Below are 21265 nucleotides of genomic sequence, written 5' to 3'. Positions count from 1 at the left end.
CAAATTGGCTATATTTTAAAAAGCAACCCATCCATCTATCCAACAGAAGTCATGCATCCTAATTTATGTTGTTGCTGTTGCTGCTGTTTACTAATCAACTTGCAGTGCTCCTTAATTTCCCGCAGTAATAGTCACACACACCCTTTCCCGTCTTCTTGAGTTGTAAAGCAAATAGCTTGCAATTCCCTTCAGCTGAAATCCCAGCGGACTTCACCTGGAGGACTCCACCTGTCCGTGTTTACTCAGAATCAAAGCAAAAAATAAATAACAGAATGCTGTGTTGTGCCAATCCTAACCATGCTTCCACCGAACTAAATTCCACTGCATTCAGTGGGACTCACATGCATGCCTGTGTGCGTACGGTTGCAGCATATTTGTCCTGTTAATACTTTTGTCAAACTGCATTCAGATCCAAGGTTTTATCGGAGCCTGTTATCATGATTAAATGATCTAAATTAAGGGCACTTCTAGACAACCTATTTATTGAGCATTCATCCTGATCTGTTTGCAGGGCGATTAGACGACATTGGCTCTTTGATTAGCATTAATTCTGTTTGTTTTCCACACTCTCCCACCACTTTTCTTATTACAAAAAAAAAGCCTCATCTCTTGGGGGAGTGGGTTTGCTGCACGGCACTATAATTGCACAAACTGAATTTGGCGGTAAGTGATTGAATCCTATCTGAAAATAGCAACAATCTGGAGTCACCCTAAATGTCCTCTGTTATTTTCCAGAATCAGGTGGGTGGGGAAAGAGAGTTATGCTGAATTTCCAATCCTATCGGGTTTTGACGCATCTTGCATGTCTACGACCTGAATATCGAGAGAAGGTTAAGCAAGTGAAAAGGTAATGCTTAGCTCTGGACAGCAGCCTCTGGTTAATGATTCTAATAAGACTTCTGTGCGGAAATATATTTTACGCCTGGCTGAACTCAACTTTCACAAGAAATATAATACTGGCATTTAGAAGAGAAGTATTTGGACACTTTCCCTGCTGCTTTTACTAGGGGAAAATGTGCATTTAAAAACACTTTGAAATATTGTTACAGGCTTTAGTCTCCATTCCACCAGCAGAAATCCTTTTAATAAAAGAAAATACCTTAATTTAATCTTTAGAAAGCGAAGGCACGTGGAGCCTCCTCTCCCCTTGCTTCACGAAGTCTCTCTCCTCCCCCCCCCACGTCTCATTTAAATCCATACGACCCACTTTTACATAACGTTGTGGAGAAAATTTATACTGTAAATGGATTTCAGAGTAAAAAAAACTTTTCTTCTGCACTTATTTTCCTTGTGGTCTTGTGTGTTCAAAACCCTTTCTCAAGATAATTCTATTCTAAGCCAGGGGATGGTGGAATCTGAACAAAGTTTAGGAGTTTGTATTTTATTTTTATTTTATTTTTAAAATAATGTTTTTCAATTAAGTTTCTGATGCCATTCTGGTTTGAATTCACTTTCAATTCACTTGCCTTCCTTTGGATTTTATCTTCCTTCCACTATGGATTTCAATGGAGACCCTTCCTGCTTACTTCGGCGTGTAGCTCTGTCTGTTTCCATCCAATTGACATGAAATTGGTAGGCATTCTGTTACTTCAGCAGTGCATCAAACCAGCCAGATTCCCACATGCACTCCAGCTCTCGCCATTGACCAACTCTCCACCACTGCTTTTGTTTTGCTGTTACACTCGGGTTACACTCGGGTGCAGTGGAAGTGAGACTGTTCAGTCAAATGGGGCACTTGCCCCACCAGCCTTAGTCTGCCCTGAGCCAGACCCCACCAGCCTGCCTTCCTGTTTATCATTAGGGTCCTAGAGCTGGCCTGGGCTGGCAGCTTTCTCCTCTTTAGCCTCAGTGTTGCCCTTGTGGATCACAGCATGGAAGAGAATGGGGACAAAACTACAAGGAGTGGGCTCCATCTTTCATTGGCTCTGGCGCCACCTACTGTTGGCCCCCCTGCCTTCCTATCAGTCCCAATGGGCACCACCCACAATTCCATGTTGGTTTCTAATAGTCATCTGGTTGGTCAATGTAAAAACAGGATGTTGGACTAGGTGGCAATTGATCTCATCCAGCAGGGTTCTTCTCCATCCTACAGAGCAGGACTGAGGAACCTGCAACCCCCTGGGTGCTTTTGGATTCCCATCTCTGATAACCACCACTGCCAGCATGGTCAATGGTCAGAGACTATGTGAGTTGCTGTGGAGCAACATCTGGAGGACCACAGGTCCTCCACCCCTTGTGCAGGGGATGAAACTAACAATGGCTATAAGCCAGGCTTCCTCAACCTTCAGCCGTCCAGATGTTTTGAGACTACAACTCCCATCATCCCTGACCACTGGTCCTGCTAGCTAAGAATCATGGGAGTTGTAGGCCAAAAACACCTGGAGGGCCAAGGTTGAGGAAACCTGGCTATAAGCTATGATGTCTATGTTCTCCCTCCACTGATTAGGCAACATGCCTCTGAATACTTGTTCCTGGGAGGATACTAGTGCACTTGGGTCCTGCTTCTGGGCTTACCAATGGTGTCTGGTTCACCATTGAGAAAACTGGATGCTGGACTAGATGGACCTTTGACCTGATCCCCAGAGGTCCCCAGATTTGTCATTGGATTGGTCCTTTGTTTCTTTTCTTTTCTTTTTCTTTTTTGCTAATGAATGCTGCTAGCATTTTTGTTCTTCTTCAGGGTCCCAGTCCCTTTTCTCAGGATATTTGAAGTTAAGTCTCCAAGTGTGCAAATGGGTACACACCATCCCTAGCAGACATCCATGTAAATGCAGACACATTATCGCTAAGTGATCACACAGTGCACACAGAGGAAGGTCTGTGGCTCAGTGGTCAAGTGGCTCAGTGGTCAAGTGTGTGTGTCACATTTTCACAATAACCTTCAAATCAAATACATTGTTTCATAACTTGACTTCCCACCCTCACCTGCACAGTGTTCTTATTCCAACATTATATATATATATATATATATATATATATATATATATATAATTCATTTTTTTTTTAACGTATCATTTTCAACAGTAATTAAACATACTTTTACATCTTATTCAAATTTTTGACTTCCGTCAATCCTGTCCAACATTTTCTACTGCGTTGTATGTTAACCTATTGCAAAAAAAAATATTGCAATAATTTTATCCTTTTTCTTCCACTGCTTTTATATCAAAACCTGCCTGCAATTTCATTTGGCTGCAATTATAATAATAATAACAATAATAACATCAACAGTAATATAGTTCACGAAAAGCCTCCATTCTTCCATAAAATATATCCGTCATTCTGATCACATAACTTCGCTGTCAGTTTTGCCATTTCTGCATAGTCCATTGCTTTCAGAAGCCACTCTTTTTTCATTGGCACCTTCTCTTCTTTCCATGTCTGTGCATTTAATGTTATACTTGCTGTTGTCACATACAGCCAAGCATCCTCATTTAAGCCCCAGAACAACCCTACAAGGTAGGTGAGGCTCAGAGGCTGTGACTAGCCCAAGGTCACCCCATGGCATTCAAAAACAAGATACCCAAAGCTGTAAAAAAATAATCAGATAAATGATTCAGAGTCTGTGGAATCACACAGTTGTGTTTAATTCTGGCATAATGAGCATGGATTGCAGAATAAAGAATTTCTCATTGCAGAATTTTGGCTTCCTTTGTTCAGATTTTCTTACTTAAGCAGCATGCTCACAGCACTGCCTACAGCTGCATGTAGTTCCTTCTAGAGAGAAGGGGAAAGCTGTCTCAGTTTGGATGTTAATGCGATGCGACCTAATTTTCACTTTCTGAAGCTGTTTTTGAACTGAAACACAGCTATCCCTGGAAAGTCACGTTTCTCTGGGCTTCGCAGCGCAGTTTTCGGTTCAAGCGATGTGTTCAAGAAGAAAATGCATGTGTATTAGTGGAAAGGGTGTGTAAACATGCCAACGTACATTCACGAAAATGCATACAAAAATGAATTATAGTAAGGAGAATTGCTTGTGGGGGGGGGAAGTGTGCGTATTATGGAAAATACGAGCTAAAATGCTGGCAAATTCTCACAAGGACTTTGAACAACAATTAGATGCAGGAATGTGGAGAGCTGAACTTAATATTGGAAAAACGAGAAAGTGAAAAATAAGCCATGCCGAAATTGACAGATTTGAGCAAGTCTCTGCTCTTCCCTTAAGTCTATTCCCCAAATATGTTCTCTTTATGGTTCTGTGCGGCACTGAACCAGGTTTCCCTCCCTGCCTGGAAGCATTTTGGAGTGATTGCTTAGACAGAAGCAGCGGCCTGCTGCAACCCTCTGCCCCACTTGGAAACCAGGAACAGGACACAATTCACTATTTCCCCCACTGTTTTGCAAAAGGTGTGAAATGTTCCGTGCTTTTTTCTTTCTTTTTTTCTGGTGTGCTCAGCCCTCATCCAAAATGATTTGTGTCCAAGTGAGGGAGAAGTCTATGACCCCTGACTTTGGGTTTGTTCCATTAAGTTACAAAGGAAAGAATTTACATCCCTAAAAGCCATACAAAATATCCAGTGCTTCTCCTAGATCAGCGGTCCACCTGAATATTGCTAAGGGTCTTGCTGGACCACTTACTGACTTTTGTAACAATTGTAATTTGCTTTGCTAAACACTGTCGTTTTTCTTTCTGCTGTGGTTTTCCTTTCTCTGCACTGACCTCTGTTACAGGATAAATGCCACGTTCAGAATTGTAAGGGTTAGACATAAAAGAAGAAGAAGAAGCTTTTTGAGATTTCTCAATCATGTGCAACTTCTCAGCTGCCTTCAGAAGCAGCATTATTATTAATATTTGCATGGATAGATAGATAGATAGATTAGATAGATGAGAGAGAGAGAGAGAGAGAGAGAGAGAGACCATATTTTTCGCTCTATAAGATGCACCAGACCATAAGATGCACCTAGTTTTTGGAGGAGGAAAACAAGAAAAAAAATATTCTGAATCTCCGAAGCCAGAACAGCAAGAGGGATTGCTGCGCCACAAAAGCAGTGATTCCTCTTGCTGTTCTGGCTTCTGGGATAGCTGCGCAGCCTGCATTCGCTCCATAAGACGCACACACATTTCCCCTTACTTTTTAGGAGGGAAAAAGTGAGTCTTATAGAGCAAAAAATACGGTAGATAGATCGCTAGATAGATGATAGATGATAGATGATAGATAGATATCAGTGTCATAGCTGTCAACATTTCCCTTTTCTTGTGAGGAATTTTAAGGGAATTTCCCTTAAAAAAAGGGAAACGTTGACAGCTATGATCAGTGTTGATGTTGATGTTGTTATCATAAATGTTGCTAGCAGCTGTCCATTTGGGCTGTAAACTTTCAGTTCAAATATATGGAGCAGGGAGCATGATGGGTAAAAGATGGCAACCCTTCAGCAATGTTGAGTTGAATTGTCTTTAGGGTGGGTGCAGATGAGTGAAACTCACTGCTACACCTCCCAGTCTTACCTGCCTCTATCATGTACTGTTTCTTTTCAGTTGTTCACTTCCTTGGTCCAAAATGTCACACTTTGCCTTTCATAAACAAGAACCAGCAATCCTTCTCTCTGCCTTTACAGGCTGTTTGTACTCCCCACACCTTCTCTCTATCTCCCCACCTCCCTCTGTACGATTCCTAAGCCAACAACCTCCCCCACCCCCAGGGAATCCTCTTCCTGCCTGTCAGGGTTGTGCAGCCCACAGAGTCCAAGTAAAAATGACCCGTTTTCCTTTTCCTTTTCCCCCCCTGCCCCCTTTTCTTTTCCTCTCTTTCTTTCTTTCTTTCTTTCTTTCTTTCTTTCTTTCTTTCTTTCTTTCTTTCTTGTGAACATCCAGTTCTCCAGCTGTCTGCCAAATCTGAGCCTTGGAGGACTGCCATGTGTCAGGCAAAACACATAATGCGACGGAATTTCACAAAACTGCTACAGGCCAGATCCTAAGCTGTCGGTGGCATGACCCCAAAATGCAATCATCCACAGTCATCATACTTAGTCCTTAGTGCAAAGCATCATCATTATTTAATTTATATGCCACTTAACATGCCGAAAACGGCTTCTCGGTCTTTTATGAGTATAAAAATCAATGATTAAATATCCACACGTAATTAAAATACATTGTACCAAAGCATGGCATCGGGCTCCTACAGACTTCTGCTGCTGCTGCATTCTGCAACATGTCACTGTTGCAAGCAATAGGGCATTTGTGGTGGATTTACACTGGACCGTCCACCTATCAATCCACTCTACGAGTTGTTCTGTGATGCTTCTCCAGTGTCCCTGCCTTATTGCCATCTGGAGCAGCACTCTTGCACCATAAGTGGGATAAAAAGCAAACAAACACCAGAACGTTTGAAGGATGAAAAGTTGCAGAATTTCAACAGGAAGTTATAGGACATGCACTGATAGGAAACAAAGCGGTATGTCCACCGCAAGACTTTTCTTGACACCATTAGTATTGAAAGTGGAATTGCACCAAACCATTGTGAGCAAAACACATTGTGAATACAAAATGAAAATGATGTTTGGAGGGCCCTTCATTTAAGTGACCCACTCCTGAGTGGGGACCTTCCTGAGAATAAGAGTCCAGTTTCCGCTACTCATAGTGGAGTCCAGTTTCTGCTACTCATAGTGGCCAATGACTACCACTCACTTCTCATTGTTACTGATACTGACTCTCTCTCTTGGCCGAATTTGCAATGCTATCCAGAGGTCGAGAGCAAAGGAAAGATGGAGGGCAGGCCTTCCATTAAGCAGAGTGAAATGATGGATGCTGGCATGAAGTGAGGGCAATGGTTCCCCTCTGCTGGAGGACAAATCTGTGAGTACCAAGCAGCCATCTAGTTGCACCTCTCGGATACCTTGGTGGTTTAAGAGCATCTGAAAATCCCTGTTGGATCAGGCCAGCATCCTGTCCTCACAGTGACCAACTATATGCCTTTGGGAAGCCCATGAGCAGGACCTGAGTGGAACAGCAACTCTCCCTACCTGCAATTCCAAGCAACCGGGATACTGCCTCCAACAGCAGAGGTAGACCGTAGGCATCATTATAACCATTGATAGCCTTATTCTCAGTGACTTTGCTTAATTTTCTTTTGAAGCCATCCAAGTTGGTGACCATCGCTACATTCGGTTGGAGGGAAATCCATATGTGAAGAAGTGCTTCCTTTTGTCTGCTCTTTGTCTCTTGCTATTCAGGTTCGTTGTATAGCCCCATTGGGTCCTAGTATTCTCCCTATCCAATGTCTCTACACCATGCATCATTTTACACACCTCAACGAGAAGAGGCTTCAGGTGTGATGGAGGATGCCATCCTGTCACCAATGTTTGGACCAGACTAGTCCTGCACATGCTATAGGAGTAGTGGTGCCCTCTCCTCAGGCCGCAAAGTGTCTTGGGCTCACCTTGGAGGCAACAGAGAGGAGAAGGAAGAGCAGGACCAAAAGGCTTTGGAGGCTAGCAGTGGAGAAAGCCCATAGCTCAGTGGTAGAGAACCTGATTTGCATGCAGAAGGTCCCAAATTCAAGGTAGGGCTGGGACTATTCATAGTGTAAAACCCAGGAGCATCTAGGCAGTAGTGAGCTAGATAGACCAGTGGTCTGACTTGGTATAAGGCAAAAGGTAAAGGGACCCCTGACCATTAGGTCCAGTCGTGGCCAACTCTGGGGTTGCGGCGCTCATCTCGCTTTATTAGCCGAGGGAGCTGGCGTACAGCTTCCGAGTCATGTGGCCAGCATGATTAAGCAGCTTCTGGCGAACCAGAGCAGCGCACGGAAATGCCATTTACCTTCCCGCCGGAGCTGTACCTATTTATCTACTTGCACTTTGACATGCTTTCGAACTGCTAGGTTGGCAGGAGCAGGGACCGAGCAACAGGAGCTCACCCCGTCGTGGGGATTCGAACCGCCGACCTTCTGATCGGCAAGTCCTGAGCTCTGTGGTTTAACCCACAGCGCCACCCGCGTCCCTTGGTATAAGGTAGATACCTCTATTTCCCTGACAGGGTGTGGATGTCAGCAGACGGCCAATGATGCCAACCCCTGATTCCAACTCTGAAAGCAGATTACACTTGGGACAGGAGTTGACACCACATGAAATGTTAAGGTTAGAGAAGCAGGTGGAGCTGTTGGCTTTTGTCATCGCTGTAGAGGTTTGGTTTTGAGAAGTGATATTTCTCAGGCAGGTTGCCGCACAACCCTCTAGGCACCCTTAAGTACAGAGGGAACAGCGACAAAAAGAACCCTCAATACTGCTCAGGAGCCGGGCAGCTTGTCATGTCAAGTTCCCCTTCGATGGTCTCACTCTGCTCTTAAACTCAGCCTTCCCTCCTCAGCCTGGTTGGAATCCCTGTTTCATAAGTGCAAAGGGGGCTAATCATAGAGTGGAAAATAATTTGACTTGCTAATACCCAGAGGAGAAACATTTACTGCAACCACAAGTATTTTCGGGATTATGGTGTATAATGCTTCTGAAAGGCTTGTTTCTGGGGGCATGTTTGCGTAAGCAAGATTGCCCTCTCTCTCCCCCCCCCCTCTCGCTCTCTTTCTCTTTTTCTCTCTCGCTGAAGGAAATGTTCATAAACGATAGATGCATTCGCCCCGGAATGCACGCAACAAAAAAAATCCTCCTTCCTATCCCTTTAGTGATCCAAAGCAATGATTTTCAGAATAAGCGTTTATGAGGCCTCAAAAGAAAAGGAGGGGAATATTTCTCAGAGGCCAGAGGCCCCGTTTTGAGAATATAAAAGGGATGAAAGATTCATTCCTTAAAAGTCGAGCCCTGCTGTTATAACTGCTCTGCTCCTATTCGGCAGCACAAAAAATGCCTTTCCACGCTGAAGTGAAAACTGCAATTTCGGTCGGGTGCTATTTCCCTCCCTCCCCTTCCCCGATTACATCAGAGGTCAGCCATTAATATTCTCGCTAGGAGTCCCGCACATTGCTCCAGAGTCCACAATGAGGCAGTTGTTGGATTGTTATTCTGGGGAGGGGGGTGCGGGGAGCGAGGAGGGAAATATGGCACAAAGAAAGCAGGGAGCCTGCAGCTGATGGCTGGGCTGGGGAAAGGTAAATTTGTTCTCCCCCCCACCCCACCCCCCCAAAAAAAAGTGAGAAAGGGGAGGGAAACAACCCAGCCGATTGCCACATATGAAAGGGTTTTATTTATTTATTTAAAAGCTTGGTCCTGGTCTTGTAGCCCTACCTGTACCTTTCTACATTGCCAGGCTCATAGAGCAACATGCTATCTCAGAGCCATAGCTCAGTGGTAGAGCATCCACTTTTTGCATACGAGGTTCAATCCCTGGTAACATCTCCGCCTAGGACAGCTCTCAGAATGGTTTGAAAGCCAATCCGTCTTCCCAGGGAATTCTAGGAGTTGTAGTCCTGTGAAGGAGAACAGGAGTCTCCTGATGTCTCTCAGCACCCTTAACAAGCTACAGTTCCCAGGGTTCTTCTACCACCATTCAAAGTGGCACCAGAGTGCTTTAAAGGTATTGTGCGGTTTAGAGCCACTGTCTTGAGTAGCAGAAATGGCCTGTCTGTGTCAACAGGGGTAGAGGTAGGCAATGGAGTTCTAGCACTTTGTATCCAATGTTAGTCCTATAACAGACACAGGTCCATTAATTTCAGTGGGTTTGCTCTGTGTAAAACTTAGTTGCAGACAACCCAGCATCTCCGAGACTCCGACAGAATGCAGAAATCTAGCTAGAGACAGTTAGCGGTTTCCACTGTATTATTATTTTTAACTTTTCTTCCAAAGCTCATTGAACAGGTTGCTCTTCCCCCCTCCCTTTCTATGCATTTTAGCAAAACAAACAAACAAGCAAGCGAAAGAGCAGAAAGGGGATGTAACGGGTGACTGTGGAATTACAGCCTTCCTTTGCAACCCAGTTTTAAGTGTCGCAATTTGCAGCCTGCTAAAATAATCACACTAATTTCCTAATTGCTCTTGGGGCTGGGCGGAGGGAGAACGACTTTGCAAGATTAAGGGTATTTAGCCTGCGTGTGTGTGTGTGTGTGTTTAAAAGTAACAACAGAGGACACAGTGCACGGTTCATTCCTGTATGGTGCTGAGCGTCTTCCATCTGTGCTACAGTTCCCTTGCAACCAAGGGTGCCATGCTCCCTCCTGACCGGACGCATTGTTGGTTCCTTGATGTGGTCACTTACTCTGACTAATTCAGCTAATTGCTCTCCCTTGCAATTTTACGTTTGTTCTGCATATGTCCTATTTGAATGTTTTCTGGGGGTGTTTTCTCTCTCCCTCTGCTCCCAAACAACATAGAACTTTAGTGCATGAGGGAAACAGCTGCGGCTCTTTGCTGCTTTTGTGAGCGGAAGGCACAAATCAGTGGAAGAAGAAATAAAAGACACCCCTACCCACTTGTAGGCTCATAATTACTCTTCTGAATGCTCCTAAATTAAATAAGTGTTTTAGCCACATGACTTTTAAAGGTTTGGGTCTTTTTGTTTTCTCTGCAGAGAATAGATCTGAAATAGTTCCTGAAGGGCTCTGTTTGTAAGCGGATTATGAATCTATTTTTCTGCAGCCATTAAACCGAGAAGCACATTTCCACCACCCTGCCGTAACCCAGGATTCAATCACAGGCAAACCTTCTTCCTGATGTGAAGGGTTTTGTTTTTTTTAATCGAGTAATATGTACACTGCAGTGGAGAGACGAGTTTAACTTCAGTCGTATATCTAGCTAGCTAGCTCCCGGTTTCTTTTTGACAAATTCCTATCCGTCAGCTTATTAACCCAACCTGCTGTATTGAATGAAATTAGATTCATGGTCAAAAAGCCAATTTTCATTGAACTCAGTACCTTTCCATGACAGTTCTGCAGCCCAGGTCCTTTACCAAACCTTTGACTTACCTACTCAGTTTCTACGTTAGCAGTCGAGCCGCCACATTCAGGACTAGTTGCAACTTCTGGGTTAGCTTCAAGGGCAGTCCCACATAGAGCGCATTGCAGCAGTGCTTGCAAAAATGCATATACCAGGGTAACGTGTGTACATAAATACATATGTTGGTGAAGATAACATACCAGAATGCAATATATTAGTGCAAATTGCTTTGTGAAACTGTGTATATTTGGCAAAATTGCTACCTACCTACCTACCTACCTACCTATCTGTTTTCACACTAAAATGCTGATGAATTTTCACAAGGACTTTTCATTAAAAAACACACACACACTGATGTGGAGATGTGGAGAAATGAGCTTATAATTAGAACAATAAGTAACTGAGATAAACTAAAACGGAAACGTTCACCTATCCCTACACCTGAGTACAGTTGTGCATATGCTTGTGATGCTGTTGTGTTCAAGGAGAAACTGTTCTCTATGGCTTGCCGAGCAGGGCATAAAAGCGAGAGGCATGGTTTCAAGGGCAGGTTGGCTGCTCACCTCCTTTTGAGTAACTCACTGAACCAGATCCAGACATGGATTTTGAATGGCGTCTGTGGCCAAGCCTGAACTGCGGGTGGCATGGTTATACTACAGGAACATGGTAGGACTATAACATTGTTGGGGGAGATGGAGAGAGAGAGAGGGAGGCATATTTTTTTTGAACAACTTTCCTCAATAAAGGAATATGTACGGTACTTTTCCCAGTAAGTTTGCAAAGATGAGCTGCTTGTGACTCAGGAATTGCCATTGCTTGCAAAAAATAAACATGGCCTTACATAGTTCATTCAGATGCACACATCTTGGCCTGCGAAGCTGATATATGCATGGCTTTTGCTTTGCTAAAATACATAGAAATATTAGAGGGAAATAGTAAATGTAGCACACTGTCCCCATGTGTTCCTTGCTCAAATTCATCCCTAGCCTTACCCTTATTCTCAGACCCTTGGTCTACACTGACTGGCAGAGGCTCTCCGGGGGTTCAGGAAGGGGACATTCCCATCCTTACTTGGAGATGATGGGACCTTCCACATGCAAAGCTTGGTCCTTTCCATCTCTTTAAACAATGTCAGTGGTTGATAGAGTCAACAGAATCTTCAACTAGCATTTTTTAAATCATTATTTAGTGAATTTATATACTGCCCTATACCCACAGGTCTCAGGGCAGTTCACAGGATAAAATATAAAAGCACAAAAAACATAACACAAGAGTTGCCATTTTTCAAAAAATAAAAAACCAGGACACCCCAAAATTTGTTGAGCTTTTTGTGTAGGAAGATCCCCAAGTTGTTGTGCTTTTCTTTTTAGCAAAAATGCCAAAAATACACAATTTTTCCATTGACTTGCCTAAGATCCAGGGCAAAACACCACCTTTTAGAAATCCCCCCTCCCCAATGTCAATTCCGCCTTTGAAATCCTGGTCATGTCCGGGGAAATACAGATGTATGGCGGCTCTAAAATAACAATAACACACACACACCCCAACACATTTTAAAAGGGCATAAGAAGCAGTATTCTCTGCTGGGCAGCAGCAGTCCTTATGAAGCCTGTCAGGTCCTCCCCTGGTTCCACAGAGGCCTGTTTCTGAGGCTAATCTCGCTGCCTTGGTACCCAGGGAGTGCTTGACTATTCCCTTTGCCCAAGAGAAGAGGATCTCACCGCTTATCCCTTTCTGTTTGTGTGTGTTTTCAAGGTGACAACGAGATTGTGAACAACATGTACGAAACCGAGGCAGACCTCCTAGCAGGCGAGAGCGGGGAGGAGGAGACCGAGGACAGCATCATGTCCCCCATCCCCGTGGGGCCGCCATCCCCTTTCCCCGCCGGAGAAGACTTCAACCCCAAGGAAGGCTCTCCGTATGAAGCTCCCGTCTACATCCCCGATGACATTCCAATCCCGCCCGACTTTGAGCTGAGGGAGTCTTCCATTCCAGGGGCAGGGCTGGGCATCTGGACCAAAAAGAAGATTGAAATTGGGGAAAGATTCGGGCCTTACATGACCTTTCCAAGGACGATGTTGAAAGAAGCAAACTTTGGATGGGAGGTAAGAAGGCTTTGGACTAATACAATGGTGATTGGTTTGGCTTTGGAGGAAGGTGCAGCCTTTGTTTTTGGATGACCTCCAGGACTGGGAAGAAGAGTGGCTTTGTTGATTTCATGTCTTTGTGGATATTCTGATTTTTATTGTGCAATGATTATTTATTGTTATGAATGATTTGGTTTCAGTCCCACAAACACACTTTTTGGAAGTTCCACAGCCATTCTTTATAGGGTCCATGGCCTCATAAGATTGAATTCTTGAGAAATGGCTTTTTTTAAGGGCTTTGTGGGAAATTCAAAGTTCAGCACTGATGGGAATGCTGGTTTAAAAGGAGGGTAGTGGTCAGGGGTTGGGCTTGCTGGCATTTGGGGGTGGGGAAGCAAATGTCCACTTGCTAGCATCAGACCCTTGAGAACTTCCCCCTTTTATTTGTTTGAGAGCCAGTGTGGTATAGTGGTTAAGAGCGGTAGACTCGTAATCTGGGGAACCGGGCTCGCGTCTCCGCTCCTCCACATGCAGCTGCTGGGTGACCTTGGGCCAGTCACACTTCTCTGAAGTCTCTCAGCCCCATTCACCTCACAGAGTGTTTGTTGTGGAGGAGGAAGGGAAAGGAGAATGTTAGCCACTTTGAGACTCCTTCAGGTAGTGATAAAGCAGGATATCAAATCCAAACTCTTCTTCTTCTTTACTGTTTTGCATCTCTATCCCACCATTTCTCCTAGGTGGCTACGTGGTTCTGCCCCTCCCCATCACAACAACCCTGTGAGGTAGGTTAAGCAGAGGGACTGTGGCTGGCCCATGGTCATCCCAGTGAGCTTCATGGCTGAGCAGGGATTTGAACTCTAGTTCCCCAGGTCCTATGCTGACATTCTGAGTACTCTGTACCATGCTAGCAGGAGGGCTGAGAAACTCTTGCAAAGGAAGACAGGTTTTCTCTGTTTTCCAGATGCATAGAATCTGAATATACTTGGAACAAAATGTGTGGGTGTCTTAAGAACAGCAACACTGCATAGAATGCTGTGCCCACAGACCTAGTTATATGTTCAGTTTCTGACAGCAAAGCTTTTAAAACCTGATTTTGTAAACAGTCTTTATATAGTTATTGAACTCACTGCTAAATATCTCTAGTGGTATGAGAAGTCCTGCCCCCCTCTCCTCACAAAATATAAACATGATGGACAATTTTCTCTTAACTTTGACAGGAAAACTGGAACTAGAAAAGCAGTTCACTTTCTAGGAACATTTTTGAGAGCTCCTTTTTTTTTTTTGGTCAGGCAATAAATGGAACTGCTGGTGTTTTTGCTTCCTGTCCTGGGTGAGAGTCAAGGCAAACACGTGATGTAGCTGCTTGACAGGTTGCATTTGCTTCACACTAAACCTGTCGGAAAGGCGCTGCTAGTTTTAGGAACTTCTTCTCTCAACAGGCAGGGAAGCCGTCCAAAAGCAAAACTGACTGGGACCTGTGTTAACCTCAAAAAACACAAAAAACCCCCAAAACTCACACAGCAGGGCTTTCTTAAGCAGGGGACTCTTGTCACCATGCTGAGACCTCTGTATCCTGGCCATTCTGCGTGGATGAGTACAGCGGTACCTTGGGTTACATACGCTTCAGGTTACATACGCTTCAGGTTACAGACTCCACTAATCCAGAAATAGTATCTCGGGTTAAGAACTTTGCTTCAGGATGAGAACAGAAATCGTGCTCCAGCGGTGCAGCGGCAGCAGGAGGCCCCATTAGCTAAAGTGGTGCTTCAGGTTAAGAACAGTTTCAAGTTAAGAACAGACCTCCAGAATGAATTAGGTTCTTAACCCGAGGTACCACTGTACATTCTTAGCTAGGTATGGGAATCTATGGGAAGCTACCACTTTCTCACCCCCCAAAAAACCTCTGTTGGGCTGCTTCATAGAAAACACTTTTTAAAGCAAAGGTAGGAAACCTGCCTGGGGACGCAGGTGGCACTGTGGGTTAAACCACAGAGCCTAGGACTTGCTGATCAGAAGGTCAGCGGTTCGAATCCCTGCGACGGGGTGAGCTCCCATTGCTCGGTCCCTGCTCCTGCCAACTTTTTGCATTATATCTTGCACTGTCCGTTATATAATGATGCAAGAAAAAGATTTTTGGTACCTATAATGACAGGGTCCCCTGGCCAGAACCCCCTTGATATGATGTTATGTCTCCTTGCAGACACAAGTATGTGACCTGGAGGGTAGCACTTTTTACAACTGCTGCTATTTATTTGATCCTATCTATCTACCTCAGGCTATGCTCTATCTTTGTCACCAAACTCTGAGTATAAATTGCACACTGTATTAATTGATATTGTTTTTAACATTAGTGACCATGTGATGATTTTAGCTTATGAATTTTATTGTTTAATGTTTTTATTTGTACATTCGGGTACTTTTATAGCTTTGTTTAGAGTACGTAATGTTTTATTAATATAAATGTTTTAAGTCTTTTTTTACCAATTCAGTATATTTTCTTTTAATTGTCAAATAATTCTGTGTACATTGCGGCAGCCTTTGGCTATGTGCAATAAAAGTGACTGACTGACTGACCTAGCAGTTCGAAAGCACGTCAAAGTGCAAGTAGATAAATAGGTACCGCTACAGCGGGAAGGTAAACGGCGTTTCCGTGCGCTGCTCTGGTTCGCCAGAAGCGGCTTAGTCATGCTGGCCACATGACCCGGAAGCTGTACGCTGGCTCCCTCAGCCAATAAAGCGAGATGAGCGCCGCAACCCCAGAGTCAGTCACGACTGGACCTAATGGTCAGGGGCCCCTTTACCTTTACTTTAGGAAACCTGCAGCCAACTAGATGTTATTGGACTCTAACCCACATCAGCCCTGGCCAGCATGACTGATGACCAGGGATGATGGGAATTGTAGGGCCACAGCTTCACCACCACCCCATTTTAAAACATCGGCTGACACACTCTTGCAGCCCAGTTCCTCCTGACCCCCTTTTTCCCCAAGGGGGGGGTGTACTTCAGAGAGGGAGAGAAGGAAGAAGGAACAGAGCAGGCAGCACCATTCAGCTCCTGCATTTCCTGGGCTGAATGGAGCGGTCCTTTACAGGTGGGAGTTGTGAGGCTGGTAGACCCCTTGATAGAAGTGCAAGCTGTGGTTCGAGTCTCTGCAAGCTCAACAGGTGGTCTGTGCCTACCTTAGATGAGGCCACCTCTGCATCGAGCATGGATGCTCACATTTTTGAGCACCTCTGTTTTGAATAGTGATTCCATATATCCACAGGAAGCTGGTCCATTAGAGCACAGTGGCAACTGCCCCAGCAACGCCAGTCTGCTCTCAGCTCAGCCAGGTCCTCTCATCTCATGCGAAAGGTTAGAATCCACATGATCTGCCATGGAGGGCTTGCAAACTTGCATGGGCTGGGAGGAAGCAATGGTTTTGTCCATCATTGGCTCTGGCTCCACCTACTATTGAGCTCCCTGCCTTCCAGTCCCAGTGAGCACCAGCCACCATTGCGTGTATCTACTGCTGACTGTCATTGGTGATGTCTTTGTATATAGTACTTGATCTGCAAGGATAGACATCTTCCCACTTGGCACTTGTGGTGGTCCTCTTCACCTGCGATGATAAATAATTTTCCTGGCAATCACCGGATGCTGCTCTTCTCCTAATCTGAGCATTGTTAAAAGAATCTGGCTAGAAACCAGATCATCTCCCAACCTTCCTTCCTCTTACATGTGTGACTTTCCGTGTTCTTAGGCTGGCATTCCTGTTGCCATTGTACATCTCCCCTCCCTCCTCCCTTGTACCCCAAAGGTGTTGGGAGGGTGGAGGATTTCCTCTTCACAAGGCAAAAGTGTGATGCTTTCCATGGGGACAGATTCCAGAAGAGCGGCCTTGTTAGCGAGGTGCCAGTGGAAAAGGCATTGAGAGCTGTGGCATGTAAAAGATCTGGCTGATTTATTGTCGAGCCAAGTGTCAGATGCATGAAGTGGCAAGGGTTTTTCACATCCTGAATGCGATGCATAAACAGTTTACTTTGGACACTTCCAGAGGCATCTGGCTGTGGCGTGGCCCCAGTCTCATGCCTGGAAAAAGGACGGGGCAGCCAAGTCTTAAGGCTCCTGTGCCACTGGCTGAGGAATTCATGGAGGGGAGAAAGAAGGCAGAGAAAAGCATTTCTCCCTGTTTGATTAGAATATAACTCATGGGCATCCAGTGAAGCTGGGCATTGGAAGGTTCAGGACAAGCATAAAACGACAGAATTTTGCATGGTTAAGCTACTGTCACAAAAGGGAGTGACAGACACCAGCTTGGGTGGGTCTGAAAGCGTATTAGGCAAATTCCCAGAGGATAAAGCTATCAGTGGCTACTTTCCACGTTAGGTGTGTTAAACCACCACTATCAGAGGCAGCAGTCCTCTGAAGACCAGTTGCTGGGAATCACAGGTGAGGGGAGAGCATTTCATTTATTTCGTATTTATTTCATAAAATTAATATACCACGAACACAAAGCGACAACCGCAAAGTGGTTTGCAAAAAGGGTAAAACCACATATCAGTGAAAAAGAGTTTGGAACAGCAATTCAAAACATTTAAAACTGCTGCGCTCAAGTCCTGCTGTCAGGCTTTCCCATAATGGGCATCTGATTGGCCACTGTGAGAAAAGGCTGCTGGACCAGATGGGCTTTTGACCTGATGCAGCTGCAGGGCTCTTATCTACTTGTGAATTGGAGTGGGTTTGTGATAATCCACCTGTGCTTTGGAATGCGAGACAGGACCCCAACAGGTGAGTTCCCCTAAGGCCAAGTCACCTGAAGGTTTAAGTACTTCCTGCTCTACTATGCTTGCCCAGTGGCAAAGGGAGAGGTTAGGAGAAGAAGTGCTTGGGTTGGGGAGCAGCCTTTAAGGCAGTGGTTCTCAACCTGTGGGTCCCCAGATGTTGTTGGACTACAACTCCCATCACTCCTAGCCAGCATGACCAGTGGTCAGGGATGATGGGAATTGTAGTCCAACAACATCTGGGGACCCACAGGTTGAGAACCACTGCTTTAAGGGCTCACACTCTTCAGGTGGGTGGGAGGGCATGAGAAAGCCTTTGTTGGAGCAAGTTGCTCACCTGGAGCTTTCCATAGTCCTGCAGCCCCTCACCCACTGCATCACTTGGCCCTTTGAGTGCCTGTTGTGGATGGATCAGGACATGGGATACTGAACTGGGTGAATGTTTGTTCAAGCAAAGCAAATGTCCCATCATTTCATGCTGAAGCCTGCCCACCCCAATATACAAAACCATGCATGTTTAATTCAACAACAAATCAGCTCCTTACCCATTCTCCACTACTACCACTTATGACTTCATCAAATACTCAACACAAATGGAAATCCATTCAGTGGTTGTTGCGCCTTCAGTTCCCACCATTTATGAGTATAATAATAATAATAATAATAATTTATTATTTATACCCCGCCCATCTGGCTGGGTTTCCCCAGCCACTCTGGGCGGCTTCCAAAAGAATATTAAAATACAATGATACATCAAACATTAAAAGCTTCCCTAAACAGGGCTGCCTTCAGATGTCTTCTAAAAGTCTGGTAGTTGTTGTTCTCTTTGACATCTGGTGGGAGGGCGTTCCACAGGGAGGGCGCCACTACCGAGAAGGCCCTCTGCCTGGTTCCCTGTAACTTGGCTTCTCGTAGTGAGGGAACCGCCAGAAGGCCCTCGGTGCTGGACCTCAGTGTCCGGGTAGAACGATGGAGGTGGAGACGCTCCTTCAGGTATACTGGACCGAAGCCGTTTAGGGCTTTAAAGGTCAGCACCAACACTTTGAATTGTGCTCGGAAACATACTGGGAGCCAATGTAGGTCTTTCAAGACCGGTGTTATATGGTCTCGGCTTCCGTTCCCAGTCACCAGTCTGGCTGCTGCATTCTGGATTAGTTGTAGTTTCCGGGTCACCTTCAAAGGTAGCCCCACGTAGAGCGCATTGCAGTAGTCCAAGCGGGAGATAACCAGAGCATGCACCACTCTGGCAAGGCAGTCCGCGGGCAGATAGGGTCTCAGCCTACGTACCAGATGGAGCTGGTACACAGCTGCCCTGGACACGGATTTAACCTGTGCCTCCATGGACAGCTGTGAGTCCAAAATGACTCCCAGGCTGCGCACCTGGTCCTTCAGGGGCACGGTTACCCCATTCAGGACCAGGGAATCCCCCACACCTGCCCGCCTCCTGTCCCCCAGAAACAGTACTTCTGTCTTGTCAGGATTCAATCTCAATCTGTTTGCCACCATCCATCCTCCAACCGCCTCCAGACACTCACACAGGACCGTCACCGCCTTCACTGGTTCTGATTTGAAAGAGAGGTAGAGCTGGGTATCATCCGCATACTGATGAACACCCAGCCCAAACCCCCTGATGATCTCTCCCAGCGGCTGCATGTAGATGTTGAAAAGCATGGGGGAGAGGACAGAACCCTGAGGCACCCCACAAGTGAGAGCCCAGGGGTCTGAACACTCATCCCCCACCACCACTTTCTGAACACGGCCCAGGAGGAAGGAGCGGAACCACTGTATGACAGTGCCCCCAGCACTGTGCCCCCAGTATGGGCCATGCTGGCTGGGGCTGATGGGAGATGAAGTCTGAGAGGGCCACAGGCTTCCCATCAGTCATTTAATCAGATGACAGGTTTAACTAGCCAAATCTGGGTTCGTATCCAATATAATCCTACTCAGAGTGAGCCTGTTGAAATTAATAGGCATGGTTAACTTAGGTCCATTCATTCCAGCCAGTTTCCTCTAAGTAGAAATTAGATGGCTGCAATCTCTGGAATTTTACACACTATCCCTAACCTTCCCACCATCTGTCAATGAATCAGGACTTCTGCTCAGGTTGCCCAAGAAGAACCAATCACATGCAACACAGCCACCCCACACATGTGAATGGATTATTGAATGGAGGAATAAATATGATTAACCTATCAAAACTACCTCCTCCCACTCCCCCCCCCAAAAAAAAAAATGGTTGGGGGGAAAAAGGATCCTTTGCCAAATCTCTCAACAGCTTTCCACTGCATTTAACAAAGGTGCCTCAGAAGATCTTCCTGCCCTGGGATACTTCAACCGTGAATCTCATAACTTTCGGAATGTTTGATTAGCACCACCTTACGGAGTTGCTTGCAGAAACATCCTCCTTCCCACCTCCTCTTTTTTTTTTAGCCTTGGAAATATCAGGCCATTCCAAGTAGGGTGTGGACATGAAGGCAGGCCTGGATTTGCACACATTAAAATATACATTTTATGAGCTAAACGGAAACACCTTGTGGAATGAAGGAAAACATTCCTTAAGGAGCGCAGCACGTCAGTTGTATGTGTGTGGGGGGGGGGAGAGTGTTGGTTGGCTGCTAAACAGAGGCAACTTCTGAAGGCCACATATACAACCCCTTTAGAGACTTACTGTAGCTTTAGTCCAGCTTTCCCCTTCGGTAGACTAAATCACCCACCATTCCCAGCCAGCATTGGCAGTGGTCAGGGACCATAGCAGTCATAGTCCAACAACATCCACGGATTCAAGGCTGGGAAAAGATATTCTAGGCTGCTCATTGTTCAGAGGGTTTCATGTGGAGTCAGATACCTGGTGCATATTTAAAAAAAAAAAAAAAAAAAATTCTTCTCCCTAAAACTCCTGGCTGTCACTCAGTTTGGGATGGAGAATTTCTCATATATATGTGTGTGTGTGTGTGTGTGTGTGTGTGTGTGTGTGTGTGTATATATATATATATATATATATATATATATATATTACATATTAGTTATCATTCATACAACAGAACTTCACATCTTATACAATCTTTTTGGACTTCCATCAGCCCCTCTGATGGTCTTCCGTTCTTATCACTTATTCTGCATTTCTTAAATTCCTATTGCCTTTAATTATCTTAACTAACAGTCCCCCTCATTACCTTTTTTTTTGCAATATTTCAAATAGTCCACCTTACAAAACTTTTCGCAAACCTACAAGCGTAATATGATCATCACAATTACTCTCCAAATAGTCCGTAAATTTATGCCAGTCTTCTGTGAATCTCTGGTCCCGCAGATTTCGAATTCTTCCTGTTAATTTATCTAATTCTGCATAGTCCATCAGTTTCATCCTCCATTCTTCTTTTGTCGGTAATTCTTCTTGTTTCCAGAAACTTAAAACGGGATGGAGAATTTCTCAACCTCATGGTTCTAAAGCAGAGGTGGGTAGCCCGCCCGCCCCCAGCCCTGGGGTAGAGGCTGATCTGGAGGTTGGGGAAAAAATTAGAATGAGTTGTCTCTGCCTATCGTTGGCCCTGGCTCAACCTCTCTGTTGTTCTGCCCTGCCAGTCCCAGTGGGCACCA

General features: G+C 45.2%; 1 protein-coding gene across 5 annotated transcripts in view; it reads left to right on the top strand.

Annotated features, from left to right (window-relative positions):
- Positions 1-21265, top strand: part of PRDM16 (PR/SET domain 16) — a 454646-nt gene that overhangs the window by 152132 nt on the left and 281249 nt on the right. For all 5 annotated transcript variants that reach the window (XM_081016023.1, XM_081016025.1, XM_081016026.1 and 2 more), the window contains exon 2: positions 12574-12923. In XM_081016023.1, the coding sequence (XP_080872149.1) occupies positions 12574-12923 (350 nt within the window). The remainder of the gene's footprint in view (positions 1-12573; positions 12924-21265) is intronic.

The sequence above is a fragment of the Podarcis pityusensis genome (genome assembly GCF_964106645.2).
Source record: "Podarcis pityusensis genome assembly, chromosome: 8".
NCBI lineage: Eukaryota > Metazoa > Chordata > Lepidosauria > Squamata > Lacertidae > Podarcis > Podarcis pityusensis.
The sequence above is the reverse complement of the archived record's forward strand: the minus strand, read 5'-3'. Positions and strand labels throughout refer to the sequence as shown.